This window comes from Hyposmocoma kahamanoa, unplaced genomic scaffold (assembly GCF_003589595.1).
Source record: "Hyposmocoma kahamanoa isolate Upper Pololo Valley unplaced genomic scaffold, ASM358959v1 160, whole genome shotgun sequence".
Taxonomy (NCBI): Eukaryota; Metazoa; Arthropoda; class Insecta; order Lepidoptera; family Cosmopterigidae; genus Hyposmocoma; species Hyposmocoma kahamanoa.
The window spans coordinates 2111599-2132445 of NW_020653575.1; the positions used below are offsets into that span (position 1 = coordinate 2111599).

The 20847-nt window shown below is 38.3% G+C and overlaps 2 protein-coding genes across 4 annotated transcripts in view; both read left to right on the forward strand.

The window, feature by feature from the left end:
• LOC113225384 (aldo-keto reductase AKR2E4-like) overlaps positions 1-20847 on the forward strand; it is a 76853-nt gene that overhangs the window by 43270 nt on the left and 12736 nt on the right. The gene's annotated exons all lie outside the window — the stretch shown is intronic.
• Positions 593-12620, forward strand: LOC113225385 (aldo-keto reductase AKR2E4-like). Of its 2 annotated transcripts, none has more exons than XM_026457681.1 (7): positions 593-642; positions 8020-8115; positions 8987-9154; positions 9461-9577; positions 9767-9934; positions 11958-12158; positions 12386-12620. In XM_026457681.1, the coding sequence occupies exons 1-7, from the start codon at positions 601-603 to the stop codon at positions 12572-12574; spliced, it is 981 nt and encodes a 326-aa protein (XP_026313466.1). In that variant the 5' UTR covers positions 593-600; the 3' UTR covers positions 12575-12620. The 2 variants fall into 2 exon arrangements, with proteins under 2 accessions (XP_026313466.1, XP_026313465.1); XM_026457680.1 differs by lacking the exon at positions 593-642 and adding an exon at positions 7772-7818.

Consider the following 20847-nt stretch of genomic DNA (forward strand, 5'->3'; position numbering starts at 1 on the left):
TATCAACCGAGCGATTCCAATATTGAGATTGGCTTTAGTAAATGTATCTGTAGCTTATTCTAAAATGAAAGTGTTCCACTTGATTGAACAATGACTTAGAATCGACTCTTGCGCCGATCAGTCGCAGTTTGGATAGAAAGTGTAAACGTCTGGTTTTTTGAAGGCAGGTAATACTTATTTTCGCTTATATTATAGTTATAATTATTACAAATTTTACATATAATTAAATTTAATATTGCAGTGTTTCATGTTAATAAACGTAGTAAATTTCGTATAGTTCTGATAGTTAATATTTATGAAATCAATTACTTTAGGCGCTTAGTAATAATAAGTTAAGTTATTTTAGGCGCTTGTCATGAGGCGTTGAGAATAGGAAAGGTGGCAGTACTTCTCTAGATTGAACTCTTTTACAATGACCTCTACTGCTACTATAATAAAAATCCGTAGTTCCCTACTATTAATATATACGTACACCGCAACCTAGGTCACGACGCGTAATATCAGACCCGTTCTGTTACGAAACCAGTTCTCATTATCTGTGCTATTTGCACTGATTCTGTTATATATGATCATTACAAGCGTGATTGCGGTCTTGCCAACATGACTGTACTAGGAGTGTCATTACTCTTCTGTGCTATAAATGTAAGTACCTATTATATTTAAATTTTCACTGAATTGATGTTCACTTATTTTTTGTGAAATTACTCCACTAGTTTGTTATAATTATTAAGACAAAGATCGAACACTTAGAAAAAGTTCCTTCGATCCGGCCGGATTCGAACCGATGTCTTCTAGCAAACTGTGGCAGACACTATGCCAACTAAGCTACGGAACGAACCAGTGTACCTAAAGAATTTTTTTATGTGCTTGTTGTCGGATTTTTGTATTTGGTTTTCAACCGTAGCGCAATCTATGAGAATATACCTTTACAGCTACCAGCCCCAGCTAGAGATGTCGCTATTCACTGTATTTATTTTTTTATTGAATTGATATTCAATTATTTTTTGTGAAATTACTCCACTAGTTTGTTGTTATAATTATTAATACAAAGGTAGAGCATTTAGAAAAAAGTATTTGTACTTATAATTTTATAATATAGTATAATGAACATAATATTACACGTGCATAAAATTATATAATGAATTGTAAAAAAATGACCTACATGTAGATTTTATGTAGCACTATTTGTATTTACGTATTTGACATATTTGGCAAACAATCACCATTTATGTAGATAGGATGCGTGACAAAGTATTTGCCTTGTTTGTCAATTCGACAAATACAGCGACAAAAACACCAAACTTGCGTTACACCGCGCTGGTAGATTTTTCGACTCAGATCAAAGGAGCCAAAGAGACAAATCGACTCATCCAAAGAACAAAGTCCGATGTGATTAAATAGCGAAAAGACAATAAGTACGTTACGAGAATAATTTCGTTATTCAAACTAAGGTCTATGTAAAGGCGTTTTGAGAATTTATATATCTTATTTCGTGTCGGAAATATAAAATCGAACAACGGTCGATCTGACATCCACAGCGAAGAAGGCGAACGAAATGTATTATGTCCTGAGAACAAGTAGTCTTGCACATAGATCTTTGTTCTATCGGATGAGTCGAAATACGCAAGTAAACCGGCCACGCTATGGTCATGTTCATTATTTTAGTTCCTTATTTGGCTCCATGTGTAAATATTTGCCAGTGTTTGCATGTTTGTCTGCATATCGAATATTTTTCCAAGTACATCAAACATCCAATTAATAGCGAATACAAGTAGGCATGTGAAGTGCTGCCTTAAGGAAGTACTATTTGAATCGCTTGTGACAAATTGTTTTTAGTATGTAGGTACTCATGAGTTTTTGACATTTACATTTTGAAGCCTGCCTGCTACCTTCTATATTTATTAATTATTTTGACATGCATTACTTTACTTTTTTTTAATTATTCAATTTAAAAAAAAATTATATAATGAATATGACTTTAACAATAAATGCTAATATAGTATATATGATGAACTTGTACCGGTGGCTTGCACACCGGTTTTCATGGTGTCGCCATCTCTGAGGTCCCGAGTTCAGAGAGACAGCCGGATCAATGTAGAAAAACTAACTTTTCTATTTACTGTTTTGGGTGTTTGTGGTATCATCGTTGTTTCCGATTTCCATAACGCACGCTTTTGTTAGGTACTGTGGTTTCGGAGCAACGTATGTGATGTTGTCTAATTATTTATTAAATATAGCTCTAATCAAGTGGTTTGTCACCTATTTTACCTTCTACTTGGCATGAAAAAGAATTATGATCAGTTTTATTTATTTTATTTATTTATTTATTTATTTGGCAAACCAACAGACTTACATATCATACTTATTCTAAAGGTTACATTTTACATTGTTCTAATATGTATTCCAATTATAGGTAAGCTCATTTTAAACCAAATGCTGACAGAAAAATAGGTACAAAAAAGGTATAAATACTTAAGCAATTTTACATTATAATTGAAATATATTAAAAAATAATAATAATTAAATCTATATAATTAATAAAACTAAAACAATAAATATTATAACATTAATATTAATAATAATAATAATAAATACAATTCAATAATTTTACAGGCATTTAACAAATTTAATTTCAATTTAATTACATATTTGATTGTGATGAATTCGTCACTTTACGACGAAAGTGGGAGGGCGTGTCGTGAAAGATATCTATGTCACTACTTTTTTTACATAGGGTGCTGTACGCGTTGCATATTCTAGTGATTGGTGCATTACAACCTACATTTGTACGGCAAATTAGCGGAGCAAAAATCCTATGAATTGGCTGCCGTGGCTGGTGTGGGACGACGAGGTTGATTGCTATCAAAATTTCGCTACAAATAGTGATTCCACGAAGTATTTTATACAGGAACGTCAAATCCATTAGCAGCCTACGACCACGAAGAGAGGTCATGCCGAAATAGCGAAGACGTTGGTCGTAGTGTTGCCGATGTGAAATATTACCAGACACAAAAGCGAGATGGCGTGTAAAGGAACGCTGAATGGTCTCAATTCTTTGCGAGTGCACAGAGTAAAATAGGTTCCATACTGTGGAACAATATTCCAGGTGGCTTCGCGCCAGCGCATTGTACAAAATTATTTTTGTTCGAGGCATGAAGCCCGTGGTATTGCGCTTGATGAACCCCAGCATCTGCGCCAATTTACAAATGATGTTGTTGTAATGAGGTGTAAATTTCAGCTCGTCGTCCAGCAAGACTCCCAAGTCTCGAATCTTCTGTGTCTGTACAAGAGATGTGCCATTCAGTGTGTAAGTGGATTGGATAGGCAGTTTTTTTCTAGTAAACTTCACAAAGCTGCATTTCTGGACATTGATAGTCATACCGTTATCAAGACACCAGTGTTGTATCCTGTTTAGGTCATGCTGGATCAGCATTGTATCTAGAGTACATTTTACATGCTTGTAAATTTTGAGATCGTCTGCGAATAATGAGCATTTACTGTGATGAACAACTGATGTGATATCATTGATAAACAGTAGAAACAGGATAGGACCCAAGTGAGAGCCCTGGGGCACACCCGATATAGCGCCATATGACTTCGACACATAACCCTTGACTGCCACAAACTGTGTTCTATAACTCAGATACGAAGTAAACCAGTTCAACAACGAGCCATGAAATCCATATCCCTCTAACTTTTTTACCAGAAGAAAGTGATCGACTTTATCAGAAGCGCTGGAAAAATCTGTATAGATCGCGTCCACCTCGCCGCCACTGTCTAACACGCGACTGACATTGTCAACGAAGGGTACCAAGTTGGTCTGCACCGAGCGACCACCAATGAAGCCATGCTGATTATGGGAGATGCTGGAATTCACGTGACGGGCTACAATAGGGCAAACAAGAGACTCAAATATCTTCGAAAAACAAGCTAAGATAGAAATAGGACGATAGTTTGCCACATCACTTGGATCACCCCTTTTGAATAATGGACAGACTCTAGCTCTCTTTCACTCATTTCGAAAGGAACCCTCCGCCAGTGAGTAGTTAAATATGAGAGTTAAAGGATACACTAGTGAGTGAGCACACCGTTTAATAAAAAGAGGTGGGATCCCGTCAGGGCCTGAGCTTTTAAAAATATCTAGCCCTCTCAATTTTTTCAACACCTCTCGCTCCGAGAATTGTTTATATACAGTGATTAACATATACTATCAGAATGTATGTGGAATCAGGACTAAGACAAACGAGGTGTACAAAAATATCGCTCAGTGTAATTACGATATCATTGTCTTCACGGAAACATGGCTGAATTCTGGTGTAGAATGTGGTGAATTTGTCGACGATCGATATGTGGTTTATCGAAGGGATCGTGTATGTGTTTCTAAGGATAGAGTTATGAAAAATAAACCTAGGGAAGGTAAATATTCTAAATGTTTTAATCTTCGATTAAGGCACAATTGCACTATCCTATTCCACTTTAAACTAGATTTACACAAAATAATTGAGAGTCAAAATAAAAACGACATTTTTCCCTCCAAAATGCCCAGAGCCAATCGTTCTTATGATTACTAATTGCGTAATTGCCTTCTTTGTTTTTATTTTGACAGTTGACCTACTTAGTATCGATATAAATTTTTATTTATGTACGTTTTAACAAGAATAGCCGGATTTGATTGTCTGTATGGAATTAAAATGAAAAACTTTAAAATATGTCTCCTCTTTTTATTTTACATAAACACAGTTCTAAATACTATGTATGTATGTATGAACTTACAAAAATTGACAATTCAATTCCAGGTCTAGTATGATTCAAATGAAACAAGTTCGGCTATCTATTCCAATATTTAGTCGATAGTCGATAGTATATTTATCGATTGCAATCACTAGCTCCTCGGAAGCGGGCAACCCTTTTGGGCAATGAACTGTGTTGGATGTAATGAAACCTCATTTAAGAATACCTACGTGTATGTAAAGTTAGGGAAAAAAAAAGAAATACTATGACTTCTGTTAGATTCAAAATGTGGAATAGGTGGAGTCAAAAATAAAATGTTTGTTTCTTATTTCTGAATAAAATATTTAATAAAATTACTTAATACTTACTTATATTTTGTTTGTGTTTTTTTTCAAACTGTCATTTTACTTCGTGTTAAAAAAAACGGACTTTAATTAATAGTCACCGTCAGGATAGCTGGTCGCCTGTCGCATCTGGCACTGACGGTATATTCAAGAATTGACATATTAGGTGATATCGCCTGTAATCTACTAATTACTACCTTGTAACAAAGTTTCGTGTACTCACGAAACAAAATAACGTTTACCATGGCGTAGTATTGTAATGATAAAAGTCATTTATATTCTCCCATTGTCGCATGTAAACTACATAGATGACCAGCGGACTGGCTGGTCACAAATACAGGCTCACTAAACGGACAGCAATTCAAAATTCCATCGACTTTCCTTCATAAATCATTATATTATATTTCATAAATGATTATTGAGGCTATCAACGCAAAAGTGCTGTAGCTCACATTTAAAATAATTTTGTTTACTACATCTTAAATAGGCGTCCTATACTACGTTTTCCTAGCCGTGGTCTCCACTCAAGAATTGGTACCCCTATCGGTTATCGGTTCTTTGCCAGCCCACCGCCACTTAGCTTGCTTGTTCTACCACCTATGTCGACGACCTTAGTTCTATGTCGGATAACCTCGTTCCGTACCTTGTCCTTCAAATAAACTCCGGGCATAGTTGTATCTATAACATTACCTGAAATTATACTAAAGCATATTATTTTACATTTGGATGCTGCTTTCATAAGTAAAAATGTAATAGTTTTTATGATGAGATAAACTCTTTTATACGGAGTTCTACTGCTACTAAAATATATGATGGAGATAGTTATCACTTTAGCGTTGTATAGTAGAATTCGATTTATTGTTTGCATACTGTGTTTCACGAAAGGATAAATCTTAGCTAACATTATCATGTGTTGCTTTCTAATTATTAGCGAAACGAATTACTTGCTATCTACGAATTGCATTAACTAGTTCGGTCACGGTTTCTTTGTTTACAAATCACATCAGTTTGACAGTTCAAACTGGGTAAGGTCGCAAAGACGATAGCGCTGGTGTAGTTTGACTCTGTTCAGTTTAATTAGTTGTCTGACGTGGTCCTATGACATGACGGCCACTGGCAGAGTTGCCATATGAAAATTAATGGTAATTTTCAAAACGAACGCGCTATAATAAGATGGGCTTTTGTGTGTGAGACTTGGGAAGAAAATGATGATGGTCAGTCTCTGTGAATTTGCCGCGTGACATTTAAAATCTGTTTTAACCTGATTCTTCTTTTGCACCTTTTCGAAGTAATTATTGTTAAAAGTGGATAAACCAATTAATTGTAATCGACTGACGTTATTATAACGGAAAGTGAATACGCCAATTATCAAGTAATTCCTGACACAATCAGTGACGATTTTCCGTCAACGTCTCCCTTTACGGCTATGCTCTGACATTATATGTACAATACAAATAAAATGTATATAAAAATGTTTGATTAATTATTTGAATGGTTTATACAATAGTCAATAAGTAATTAAGATAACTGCTGTAAGTTTACAAAACAATACGTAACAGTTTTTTCTCTGTACCCATTGATTTATATATAGCTATGTAGATAGTCTATCTGAAAACAAACATTTTTGTTATGAAATATTAGATACGGATAACGTGTCTTTTCGTACTTACAATGCAGTTGTTACCGTTCGTTTGTGTTGAAAGGAAGTTCTTTTAACTTTGTGAGTATAAAATGCCTATTCAAAATTTAAAAAATAAAGAGTATCTTATAATATTACGTTTCTTTGTACGTATCAACTTTCGAATAAGAATATTTTGTAAAATAAATATGTATATGGGAAGTGAAACTGTTTTTCCGGATTTAAATCCGTATATTTGCTTTTTTCAAACATACCATACTTTACATACCAATGGTTTTTTTATGTTAACTAAATGGTACACTTATAGTAGTATATGATATACATTTATCAAATGGCTATAATTTGTAAAAAATAAATTCTGAAATAAAGTCAGTATCTAAAGTAAACAAGATATAAAAAACCGACAAGAAGGGGTTGTAGATGTCGCTTCGCTGTTCCAAATATATTAATATCTCAATTTCATAAAAATTACTTTACTAAAATTAGATTACGTTAATTACTATAAGCAAGGCGGTATAGTATAGTCGCTACATCATACTGCAACACTCTGTTGTTACACTTGTTTCTTATTTTTTACTTTTACAGTATTTACATGGGAGTTATTATAGTCATCAGCACGTACCAAAAACAAGATGCGTCTTTGTTCACAATTTTTGACTTGCTACACGCAAGTCATAACCTAACCAAAAAAACCGACCTTAAAAGTCATACATCCCTTAGTTTACCACCCTTGGAGGTGGAATATTTTCTTCAAATATAAATGGGACCACTACTGAGGTACCCTCTTTCCAACAAATAGAGAATCATCAATATCGATTCACAAATGGCGGAGTTATCGCGTAACATACATACAAAAATAAAAAAAAAACATACCGACGAATTGAGAACCTCCTCCTTTTTTTAAGTCGGTTAAAAGGTGCTTAGCTATGAGCGCCGACGACAAATGCAATCGGCGGCGGCGCGCCCCGTTCAGTTCGGTTCGATCAGGCGTTCGCTCCGATCGTACGCACGCGCACGCTTCCGTATTGTATACGCGTAGTGAAAATGGCGACGCCTGACATGCACGTGAACCGGATGAAGTCCGTGCAAACGTGTTCATACGGGGTTAGAACCTGACTTAGATGGTCCCTGTGCGGGTTCGCTCGCACGGGTCATAGTGCCCTTTCTGCGTAACCAAGAGGTCGAATAGGGAGCGGTATTATAAACAAAACTTATATGTCGAAAGAAATGGGACTGATCGTCTTTTGTTAATGGACATAATACTTTAACAAACATTTTTATGTGTACCTACTTTTTAATTTTCAGTTAAGCATGGCCGCCGAGTCGCCGACGATTCAGTTGAATGATGGCAGTAAGATTCCTGTCGTCGCTTTGGGAACCGGCAGAGGAACTTCCAAAGGAGTAAGTATATTTACTTGCACAGCTCTAATAATAATAATGATAACTGCTCGACAACCACATCAATTACCTGGTCTCAACTGGGGAATTCCCTGTACTATGATATATGAGTACCAGTGCAACGAAATTCACTTGGGGGCTCTACTCAGAACGGCAAGACCAGAACTAATTTAGAAAAGTTTATTTCGCAAACCGGTTCTACTGAGAATGGAACTCTGGACCTACTCATTCAACGCCCACAGTGCAAACAGTTGGGGACACTGAGATTTTTAAAGTTGGAATCTTGGTTTCTCCGTCATCAGATAAAGCATAACTCATCGCCATAGTCTTTTGCCCCTGATTTTAAGTCGTTACTCGTCGGAATATTTCTTGAAGAATTTAGTATTTTCAGTGCAGTTCAATTTGGCATAGAGCGCGATGGTAGCCCATTTGGAAGAGGGTTACTTCTCAATCGAGAAGTCTAGTTCAAATCAATGTGGTGGCATGTATTTGACTTAAATTTTTAACGTTCGTAATACCTCTCGCTAGCAGTAATGAAAAACTTCGTAATAAAGCCTTTATACCGAAAAAGGTTCACAACCCATTGGGAACCATGTGAAATCCCCAACCTATATTGAACCAGGGTGGCAGACATAGAGCTAGAGCCCTGTCCTTAGAAGAAATCCTTGCAGGACTAGAAAGTATAATGGGCGATGATGATAGTTTGACGGAGATACCTCGAGTTTGATATAAGGATTATGTGAATATTCTCCAAGATGAACCTTACAGGATATTTATAATTAACGATGTGACGAAAATACTCAAATTTGTTTAAGTCCTAATTATAATATATTTGTAAACAAATCTGTTAATGAATATTAAATTTTAATTTCAGGCAAATATAGAAGAAGTGAGAGATGCAGTGCTCTGGGCAATCGAAGCTGGGTACAGACACATTGATACAGCTGCGATATATGGGGATGAACCTCAAGTCGGGCAGGGTCTAGCCGATGCGATAGCTAAAGGCGTTGTTAAGAGAGAAGATGTATTTGTCACTACTAAGGTACTGTACATAATAGCTTTCTTCAGACCCATTTCAATTGCTGTTACTCCTAAGTCTGTTCAAATTATGTACCAAAATATTGATAATATGGTTTAAAAATATTCAAACACATCCAGCAAAACGCCATTGCAAACTATGGCCCAGTACTACTACTTGGGAAACACTGACTGATGCACACTTTTAGGTTGACTAGAAAACTACCTACAATATTCCTGTTTTCAATTTATTTAGGCAATTTCATGTTTTGTTGTGGTAATATTATATTTAATTTATTAAACATTAATGTCATATAAAAATATTCTCCAGATTTGGAACGACAAGCACCATCGTGAGCAAGTAGTACCGGAGCTTAAAGAATCATTGAAGAGGCTTGGGTTGGACTATGTCGATCTTTACTTGATTCACTTCCCTGTTGCTTCGAAGGTAAGAAAATTATACAATGCAGTAATTAACAGTGGTTATAAAAAAAAATAACGAACGACATATTCAAATCGCAACTGAAGATAAAAATTAAAACTTTTGGAAAAACAAGTAACTTTACAGTTTAATTTTAAAAAAATTAAAAAATCAAAAGTTATGGCACAATGCTATATTGAACCAAATATTTTTTAGCCCGATGGTTCTCCCGATAATGTGGATTATTTGGAAACTTGGCAAGGCATGGAAGACGCAAAAGAACAGGGCCTGACCAAGTCTATTGGAATATCCAACTTTAACGTTACGCAATTGGATCGATTAATGGCTAATAGTAAGGTGAAGCCTGCTGTCAACCAAATTGAGGTGAGATATAACACTTCTTTTTCAGATGCTTGACCGATCATCGTCTTCTGATTACTTTTCACGATTACGGCGGCGCTTTTAAGTTACGAACAATATTTTCAGTGTTTCTAGAATTTGTTTAAAATACCTAGCAGACTTAAATTTAACAAAATTGGTTGCAATTCAGCGAGTATTACAACATCGCTGCCACGAATACCAATATTATTTGTTTGGTATCAATATCCGGAATCCATCTTGAGTCAAGCGCCTGTCTTTTTTAACCTATAAGTCAGCATTTCCGTTTCCTCTTCGATAGTGGTGCCCTGTTTTCAACTCTTGGAACTAACTTACTTACGCGCGCACCAGGTGACGGCTAGTCATTATAGCGTCGTTTTTTCGCGCCATGCGCATGTCAGCGCTATTACAATAAATCTACGCGAAAAAAGTGTTAAAAAGCGTGTCATTTTAGATATAAAGTTTCCTCTCCCGTTATAATGGTGAACAAAGACAGGGAAAGTGAAAAAACTGCGTCTGAAATAAAATGGAAATTCGAATTCCCGTACGCGAAAATGTTCTTCATTGTCATGTTCGGGTAGCGGAAATGGCGAATCGTCGTCGAGCGGGGCTTCAAGGCCCGAGAGAAGTAAGGCAAGGAAAGATTCTCCGACTGTAAGTTATGGACATTTTGAATCTCTTGCTGGAAGTCTCGCTTTTGACAAATCTCCTAACCGCAAATTTGGAAAACAGGAATTCAAATTTCAATTATTATAATATAATTAAATATATAATTGAATTCACATTGAAAGTGAACCCGTTGCTTCAAATGACTTAAGTTTAAGGCGTCCCGGCGAGTGTGATAAGAGTAATAAGCTTAACATTTTATCGGAAGTTGGTACTACAGTTAAAGATCCGGTTATGGAAAATCAAACGAAAATTTTTTGAAGACATTATCCGATTTACAACGTTTTAAATGCGATGATTTGTATGCTCTTCGTTTTATCGATGCACAAAAGAAATATTTAACTACCCCTGGTTTTACCGAACTAAATGTAAATGATGACTTGAAATGATTCGAAAGTGCAATGTTAAAAGATGATTCTCGTTCATATTTGCTGGAACGTTCATTTGCTGCACTGACCAATGCCTTGCTAACACAAAAAGACGAATTACAAAGATCGTTGCAAACGCTTGTCGATTGGGCGTATGATTCCAAAGAGTTATTGACACCTAGTTCTCTGTTCGACAAAGTGCAAAACATGTTTTCTAAAGAATCTACATATAGTAAACTGACAAATAGTTTGTGGGAGACGAGTGGATCTTATTAACACTCGCAGGGAGAGCTTATTACGCCGTATTTCTGAGGAATATCATCGTGATGTTTTCTATAAAATTCCACCTAGTTCTGCTTCACTTTTTAATGAAGAATTAGTTCAAAACTATCTTCAAAAAATTGGGGGGCGGAAAAATTGTCTTCGCTACCAAAACCAACGATGAAAACTCAATCCAAAGAAAACTTCTATCAAAACCCTAAGCCGTCAACTAGCAAGCAGCCTGATGATACATTTTTTCGTCGGAACCCCTCCTCAAAAAGAGGCAAGCATGCACCTCGCCCTACCAACCAATCGAAAACCAGGTCTACTAATAACCGCGATAGACAGAAGGTTAAGAAATCGGAGGGCCGCTTCTCATTAAAGGAAAACGTCGCGAATGACTTGAGGCAATTTCAAGGCGGCTGTCTAAAGCAATTCTAAAGAATTCAGATAAGGGCTGCCTGGCGCATCATGCGCTACAATGACGAGCCGTTACCTGGTGCGCGCGTAAGTAAGTTAGTTCCAAGAGACGAAAAGAGGGCGCCATTATCGGAGAGGAAACGGAAATGCTGACTTAAAGGGCTGACTTAAACAGGCGCTTGACTCAAGATGGATTCCGGATATTGATGAAAAAAATAATGGGTAAGTTTTATTGGGTGTTAAAACTCTCTATTATGACAAATGTAGTTTTAAATACTTGTAAATGTTTACTTCATATTTCATTTTTGTATTAGGTAAATCCAACATTGACCCAAGAACTACTAGTCTCTCATTGCAAGAAGCTAGGCGTCGCAGTAATGGCGTACAGTCCTTTCGGATTCCTCGTAACGAGGAAACATCACATGGCACCATCTCCAAGATATGATGACCCAATACTAAGAAAAATGGCTGAAAAGTATGGGAAGACTACTGGACAAATTGTTTTGCGATATTTGGTAAGTAGATTTGCTATTGGACACAGATGAAAAGCAGACTATTACCTTAAAATAGTATAATCTACGAGCACAAAGTAGTGAGTATCGTATGCACAAAATGAAAATTTATAACAATTTCAAGTCTAACTCTGACTAGTATTTATGTGGTCTGTGCTCTGACTGTTATTTGTTAGGTGTACCACAAGGAAGCGTATTCGGTCCAAGACTTATTTTCGTTTTATTTTCAGATCGATCGAGGCCTCATAATAATTCCAAAATCGACCAACAAGGAACGCATCGGACAGAACATAGATATATTTGACTTTAAACTTACAGATGAAGAAATTAAGGTTATTGGCAACTATAATAAAAATGTAAGAGTTATTAACCCGATTGCTTGGAAAGATTATCCTAATTATCCTTTCGAGAGGGATTAGAATATTAAGAGATAATCTATGTACACTTGGCTATTATAGTTCGTGGTTTTAAAAGGGCTTGTAAGTGTATAAATCATATAGCTAAACACTGTTGGAGTAATCGTTATTGAAAGAAATATGACGTTTAATTATTTGATGAAAGGAATAAAAAGGACAAAATTGAAATTTGTTTTTATTTCGTAATTGTATAATAATACGGCATCGGAATTAAAAGAAAGCAATAGTTAACTGTAGCATACTGCAAAATTTCTCATGTGGAAGATTTACCATAATTACTGCCTAGCGGGGTGACGATCCTAGAAATACTATAATACACTGGAACCCTCCGCTCATTTCTCGTAATTTGTCCATTTGGCGTCTCAAAATCTGATAATTAAACCTCTCTTTGTGATGCGAGTAACCTATTTGTTTTTATAATATCAAGTGAAGGAACGATCGAGTCGTGCGCCTGCTGGTAAGCTACACGCTTGTCCATAACAATTGCAGTACCTATTAGAGCTTTAAATCACAAAGATTTGAAGGGCACTGCCATGCCACTGCGCTCGTCGTCCTGAGACATAAGTTGACAGATCCCATGTGCGTGTAATTTCACCAGCACCCTTACCCTTCAAAACCGGAACACAGTAATGCTGACATTACTGCTTGGCGGCAGAAATAGGTAAGTTATTCAAAAACGAATTAAAAATCGTAAATGAAACTACTTAGTATCATTTTGGAACACCCTAAACCTTTACAACCTTAAGTCCGTTTATCAATTCTCATTTTAAAGCGAGGAGGTGCTGGAATATCTGCAAGATATGAAGAATTTTCTCATCAGGAACTACATTGGTATTGCTCTTCACACAAAAAAAAAAACGTTAATGGTGGATTTGATTTGATAATACTGGACATATTTTTTTTAGTTTATAACTAACGCATTTGTATGTTGGTAACTGTCGAGCTAGTGGCCGGTGCTACTTTAGGTAGTTTTGTTTTCTTTGAAAAATGTCAATAACCTACGTAGATTTTGCTTAACAATAAAACTGGAACTAAATGAGATATAAAAAAACGCTTATATTAACATAACTCAATTTCGCTAAAAATGTAAATTAATTTAGTTATGATAAGGAGGACCGTATTGTGAAGATTGTTTAAAATATTTTCGTAGGTTTTTTCTTTTTATATATATTATTATAGACGTAGCAATTATTTTAAATAAAAAAAAACAATCAGAATGACTACAAATTATAATACAATTGGAATTAACTTAAGCTGAACAATGAAAGAAATATTAGGCTTCCTAGTACGTCCGCACACGCCGGCCGTCCGAGCAAAAGTGCGTCACGATGCCCCCACTTGCTTATATATACTGCGGGTGGCGCGATGTTGCGTGAGCAGAGGGATGAACGGGGACATCATGTTACACGGCCTCTCCTGACGGGCGGTCGTCCTCGTCCGCAACCCTACGAGGCTCGTGACTTGGACCAGCCTCATCAGACGTGGTGTCGGTGGCGAGTTCATCGGCTTGAGCTGAAATTGGCACATAAATAAGACACATCATTACACGTTTACACGTACTCATTACACGTAAATGTTCCTAAAGCAATCACGATAGCATCTTTCAAAAACAAATGTGCATTCCGGTCCACTTTCATAAGGTATCGACTAATATTCGCTTAGCATACAACTTAATATGTCAACATTCACACAATTCGATCTCGAGGGCCCCCTTGCATACGAAACAACCTGGCTCGGCCAGTGAAAATATTGGCAGTGACTAGTATGCCCTGACAGCGCCCTTTCGAGCTAACTGCCCTGCCGTGGTAGAGAATCACACTCAATACCAACGTGACCGCATGGTAGAGGAACACTCGATACCAGCGTGATCTTGTATGACAGAGAATCACACTCGATGTCAGTATGGAGTACCAAAACATATTCTCATATATGCCATTAACGCAGTAACGATGTAACATTACTCGTGAATAAAACTGTGTGCAACTTACAATCAAAAAACGCTGCGCAAGTTTCGGGAGTCCATTCTCCCGCCCACAACACCATGTTTTCGGCGGCAGCCTCTGTACGCTTTCCATACGAGGCAACCACCAGCTCCAGTTCGTAACGGTGGTGTGGAAGGCGCCTCAGCACCTTATAAGGGCCTCGCATACAGGAGTCGAGTTTACCTGCTGCTTGTGAAGCTTTAATTACAAACACCATGTCGTTTACTTCGAATTCGCGGGGCGATTTCCGGTTTTTATTAACATAATCATCCTGTCGTTGCTGATTAGCCGACAACAACGATGAAACGTGTTGTCTACGTAGTGCCATAGTCGCCTCGCGGTTAGGTGTTGCGATATCAAGCGCGACATCTCGGACCAGGGCTCGTATGATAGGTGTGGAGGATTCGCTGCCAATGAGCAATTGCAGCGGAGACAAATTTGTCGTGCTATGTTTAGTGCTATTCAAAATAAGTTGCGTCTTCCATAAGACTTCAGACCAGCTTTGTTGCCTATGGTTAACCTCTATGCGTAGTAGGTTTAATAGGGTTCTGCAATAGCGTTCGGCTTGACCGTTCTCATGGTGCATGCCAGGGGTAATAAAGTGAATTTCGCTACCAAAAGATCTAACCATGTCTTGGAAAGAGGAACTTTCAAACATACGCGCTCGGTCTGTAACTAATAGCCTAGGTGAACCAAATAATGAGATAGCGTCAACATATGCACGTTTCAACTCGCTAGTATCTTGGCGGTAAAGGGCATAGAGGAGGCAATACTTTGTAAAAGCGTCTATTATGATTAGCACATACTTGTACCCTTCAGCTTCAGGTAATGGACCAAGAACATCCATGTGAACAACAGAAAACGGCGCATCTGGTTTTGACCACGATTCTATGGGTTGGTGGGGAGCACGTGGTACACGTTTATGTGAGAGACACACAATACAATGTTTTAGGTATTTCCTTACAAAGGCGCGCAAGCCGGGGAACCAAAAGTGACGTAGAATAAGTTCTACTGTTTTATCATACCCAATGTGGTCCTGATCATCATGAAAGACATGAAGCAAACTCAACCTATATCCCTTAGGTATAAAGCACAAATGACGTGTATCTTGACCCGTAGATGAGTATTTCACGTATAATAAGCCGTTCTTGACAACATACCGCGAGGAGTCTAGTTGACCGCTATTTAAACTGTCGATGAGGTTAAGAGTCTCCTCATCTGCGGACTGAGCTAACTTAGCCCAATTTTTAGGACTTTGTATGTGACATACCTCAATCGGATTCCTACTGAGGTAGTCTGCGTGGGACATTAAAGAACCTTTCCTATACTCGAAGTTGTATTGGAAGTCCTGCATGTAAAGCCACCATCTAGCCACGCGGGGAAGTAAGTCCTTTTTGCGCTCTGTTAGTTTTAAAGCGTTGCAGTCTGTAACGATTTTGAAAGAGACGCCTAGAAGATATTTCCGAAAGTGTTGAAGGGCTTTCACTACGGCTAAGGTTTCTAGCTCGTAGGAATGATATTTCGGCTCTGCTCCCTGGGTGGACTTGCTAAAATATGCTATGACGCGCTTAAGGCCGTCTTTGTGAACTTGTAAAAGGATAGCGCCATAACCGATGGCACTCGCATCCGTATGGAGCTCTGAAGGTAGTTGAGGATCAAAGATAGCAAGGACTGGCGCATTTGTGAGACAATGTATTACATAATCGCGCGCTTTATCCTGTTCTACCCCCCACATAAATGGAACGTTCTTTTTAGTTAAGTGTGCAATGCAGGCGGTGCTCTGAGCATAATTTAAAATGTAACGCCTAAAGTAGCCAGCAAGCCCCAGGAACTGCCTGACCTGTTTTACGTTACACGGTTTTGGGGAATCAACTAAGGCTTGAACCTTACGAGCACTCGGCCTAACCTGACCATCACTAATGGTCCTCCCCAGATATTCAATCTCACTACTCAAAAATGCACACTTTTTAAGGTTTATGGAAAACCCTGACGTGATTAGCGTCTCCAATACTTGTCGCAACAAGATTAAACCCTCGTCTACCGAATTCGATAATATGAGAACGTCATCTATGTAAACTAGCACCTTCCCAGAATCAATGAAAGGTTTTAGTGTCTTTGAAATTATTTTTTGGTAAACTACAGGTGCATTACAAAGACCGTAGGGCATCTTAACGTACTCGTAATGACCTTCGGGGGTCACGAACCCTGTCTTGGCAATGGAGCTTTCCTCCATTGGCACTTGGTGGAAGCCCGTTGCCATATCTAAGCTGGTAAAAAATCTACTGGCCCCTAAGCGATCTATATGATCATCAATGACCGGCAATGGAAATTTATCCTTGACGGTGCGTGCATTCAAGGCCCTATAATCGACGCACATCCTATCTGAGCCGTCCTTTTTCTTAACTAAAATCACTGGGCTCGCGTACGGCGATTCGGATTCGCGTATGATACCTTTACTAATTAGATCATTCACTATAAGGCGAACGCGTAACTTCTCGTCGTGCGATAGCCGATAAGGTCTATAATGAACTGGCTCTTCGGTAGTTAAAGTTATTTTCATAGCACCCGTTGTAACTGTCGATGTAGCTGTGCCTGATATGAACGAACTCGAGTAATCACTTATAATCGATAAAAGTTGCTCCCTATCAGCGCCTACAAGCGGTGTGTTTACACTCTTAACATCGAACTGAGTATTATTCACAGTAGCAGTTACTTCTGTGTGAGTCAGAATCTGAACGCCGTTTTGTCGGATGTATGTTATACCTTCACGATTTAAAATATCCGTACCGATAATGACCGGGGTACTAATACAATGGTGGGGAACTATGTATAGGTCGGCTTCGATCGAAATGCGAGGAAGTTCGATGACTAACGTCACGAATGAAGTACTTTCGACAAGTTGACTACCTATGCCTTTTAATACGCGATATGTCGGTTTGGGGGTAGTTTTAAAATGTTTCAGAACCGAACTCGATATAAGTGAGATACAAGAACCACTGTCTACTAAAACGTCAATCGGTATGCTTTGAATAACTGCACTTGTGACGTCATTGCTACACTTGATTACATTGTCATCCAACTTGCTACAAAAATTAACGTCATGAGTATTCAGGCTCGAAGATTCTGAGCGCTGTTTGGCAAAACAGTTATCAACTGTGTGGCCCTTCTTTTTACAGAACGTACAAGTTTTAATCGATGGCGATGTTGATAATTGTGACGGATTAGAATTTTTCGAACTAGAGTTAATATGCAAACGCTGTCTCTTAGCACTATGGCAGTCAATGCGCTTATGCCCGAACTTGCCACAAAAATGACACCTTATGTCACTATTAATTTTTCCGCCATCACTATGTCTCACAACTGAATGGTTACTCGCACGTGGTGCACGAAAAGATTCGCGAATCGATTTAGAATCGATTTTGGGTTTCACGTACATCGATAAAAACTGTACTAAATCATTAGGTTGCAATTTTGCATTTGTCGCGGCTGCTTTAACGTGAGGGTCTACGATGCCCCTGAGTACTATGGCAACAATTAATTCGTCTGACAAGCCCCGCACTAAGGCTAACTTCAATAATGAACGCCTAGCGTATTCAGCGTAGGTATCGTAACCTTTGGAATCTGTGGACATCACCTCATAGAGAATAGACGCAATATCGATGTCTCGTGGACACAACGATTTAAAATCGCGTTTAAAATTTGTCCATGAGCGGTCTGAGCTAGACCATTCATGCAGCCAAACACGTGCATCGCCTTTTAGACAATTACCGATTCGCGATAGACACTCGTAATCGTCCCAACCGTTCGTTTCCTTAGCCCTCTCGACTTCCGCACACCAGACATCGATATTATGCACTTTTGGATCGAAACTCGAAATGAAATAATTTTGAGACCTTACTTTGACAAGCGATGAGATGGCCTCCACGATTCTGCCGGTTGTGTCCTCGCTGTTAGGAATGCTTTCCCTTGACGTGTATGAAGGCCTGCGATTCGCCGATGCCAAGAAATTGTCGTCAGCGGCGCTATTCGGTGACACGTGTAACTCAGGCGGCGCCATGAGCTGTGGGACGAAAGGTTCGGGCGGCGGCGGTGGCGGAGGAACGTGAAAACGTTGTTCGAGCGAGTTTAATCTAGCGAGGATGGCATTTAACGCGTCGTCACTCGGATCGCGCTTGCGTTTACGTACACGGGTAGATCGTTCCGCATCAGCCATCTTGTTTAAAACTTAACACAATAATATAAGCCGATAAATTCACTTTGTAAGATGAAAAATCAAGGTAAAACTGATTTTCTACCGGTAATTACGTAGTTTAAACACGTGGGCGACAGAGAACAATCCCACGCCTGATATTATAGACGTAGCAATTATTTTAAATAAAAAAAAACAATCAGAATGACTACAAATTATAATACAATTGGAATTAACTTAAGCTGAACAATGAAAGAAATATTAGGCTTCCTAGTACGTCCGCACACGCCGGCCGTCCGAGCAAAAGTGCGTCACGATGCCCCCACTTGCTTATATATACTGCGGGTGGCGCGATGTTGCGTGAGCAGAGGGATGAACGGGGACATCATGTTACAATATATTATTCTCAGAGAGACAAGGCTGTTTGAATTAGTGGTCCTACGCCAATATTGGTTATTAAAACCGCACGTAAAATATTATAGATTGTTTACATTTATTTAAGCACCTAAACAGATGGACTATAGTACATTATTGCAGAGGCCGGGAAGTAAGGGATTGGTGGGCGAGTATGAGACTGTTAATACGAGTCAGCACATCCCCTTACCCGCTGAGCCACGTAAAGTGCTTTTCTCAAATAACGTGGAAATAATAAAAGACTAACGCGCGTCTGTGTGCGTCAAACGTTCAAGGCATAATACGCTCTATTTATTTAGCTTTTACGTTTTCACTTAAATGAACGTCCCGGTCACGCGGGCGAGCCTGGATTGAATTTGGTCTACGTGGCGCACAGTGGGCCCAAATTGATAATTCTTGGACATAGGAATAACTTGTGGAGTATCGAGCTAATTTTCTTTTATGTGATAGATAATAACATTCCTAACTAAAATGTGTTAGGAATGTATTATCTATCACATAAATAAAAAATTAGCTCAATACTCCATAAGTTATTCCTATGTCCAAGAATTATCAATTTGGGATCACTGTGCGGCGGCCCAACCGCGCGGTTGTATTATTCAGAGGAATTCAAATGTTGTTGCCTACTAAATAGAGATTCAGATTTGTCATTAATATACATGAAGGTGTGGTAACTAGGCGATTGCCGCGCGGCGGCCGCGCGAAAACTTTCGCCTCGTGTAATTGGGCGCTTTTAAGAGAAGATGTACAATAGAAAAAGTAAAAAATATTCATATAAGCAGGAAGACGTCCACTGCTGAACATAGGCCCCCCAAAGATTTTTCAGATCAGCCGATCGGACGCGACGTGCATCCATCGATTACCCGCCGCCCTTACCAGGTCGTCTGTCCATCTAGTAGTCTCGTGGTCTCCGTTCAAGACCTTTCTGCCCCAACGGCCGTCAGTTCTACGAGCTATGTGCCCTGCCGACTGCCACTTGCTAAAAAAATATTAAATAAAATTAAAAGTAATATTTGACATGTCAGGATACTGCTAAAAGAAAATTTTATTGTTTTGCCAGGCTTTAATAAATAGTAGTCTCCAGAACTTCTGATAATAGTAGCTTCATTATTGTATTTTCTTTATCGCTCTTTAATAGAACTCAGTTTCGCGACGAAAATACAAAAAAGACGAAAAACAGAAAAGAATACCAGTAACAAAGCAATTAAGTTTATTTTACCGCCGTTTTAAAGAAAAAGTTGGTAAGCGGTACAGGTAGGTATTTTTAATTTTCGCATTTACGAACACTAAATTGACAGTAGGCTGTATAAATTTTTCTTTTGCCTGTTGACATAGTTCAAGTAGTATATTTTAGAGCAGCGGAAAGTAATAGTATTTTTAAAGTTTGCACGCCTTGGCCGGAACGAAGTCGCACGGTCCATAAATCTTTCCGTGTTCGTTTTTTGAAAGTGCATAATACAAACATTTCCGAACATGTTTGAGAAATAGTACATTATTGAAGAGGCCGGGAAATAAGGGATTGCTGGACGAGTATGAATTACAAGGTGGGGCGCAAGCGTAGCCTTGTATTAATACGAGGCAACCAATCTCCGTTTCCGCCGAGGCATATATAGTGATTTTCTCAATCAATGTGAGGAAATAATACAAGACTAAAGAGAAGAGCGCCCACTAAAACTAAAATTACTTTGGCC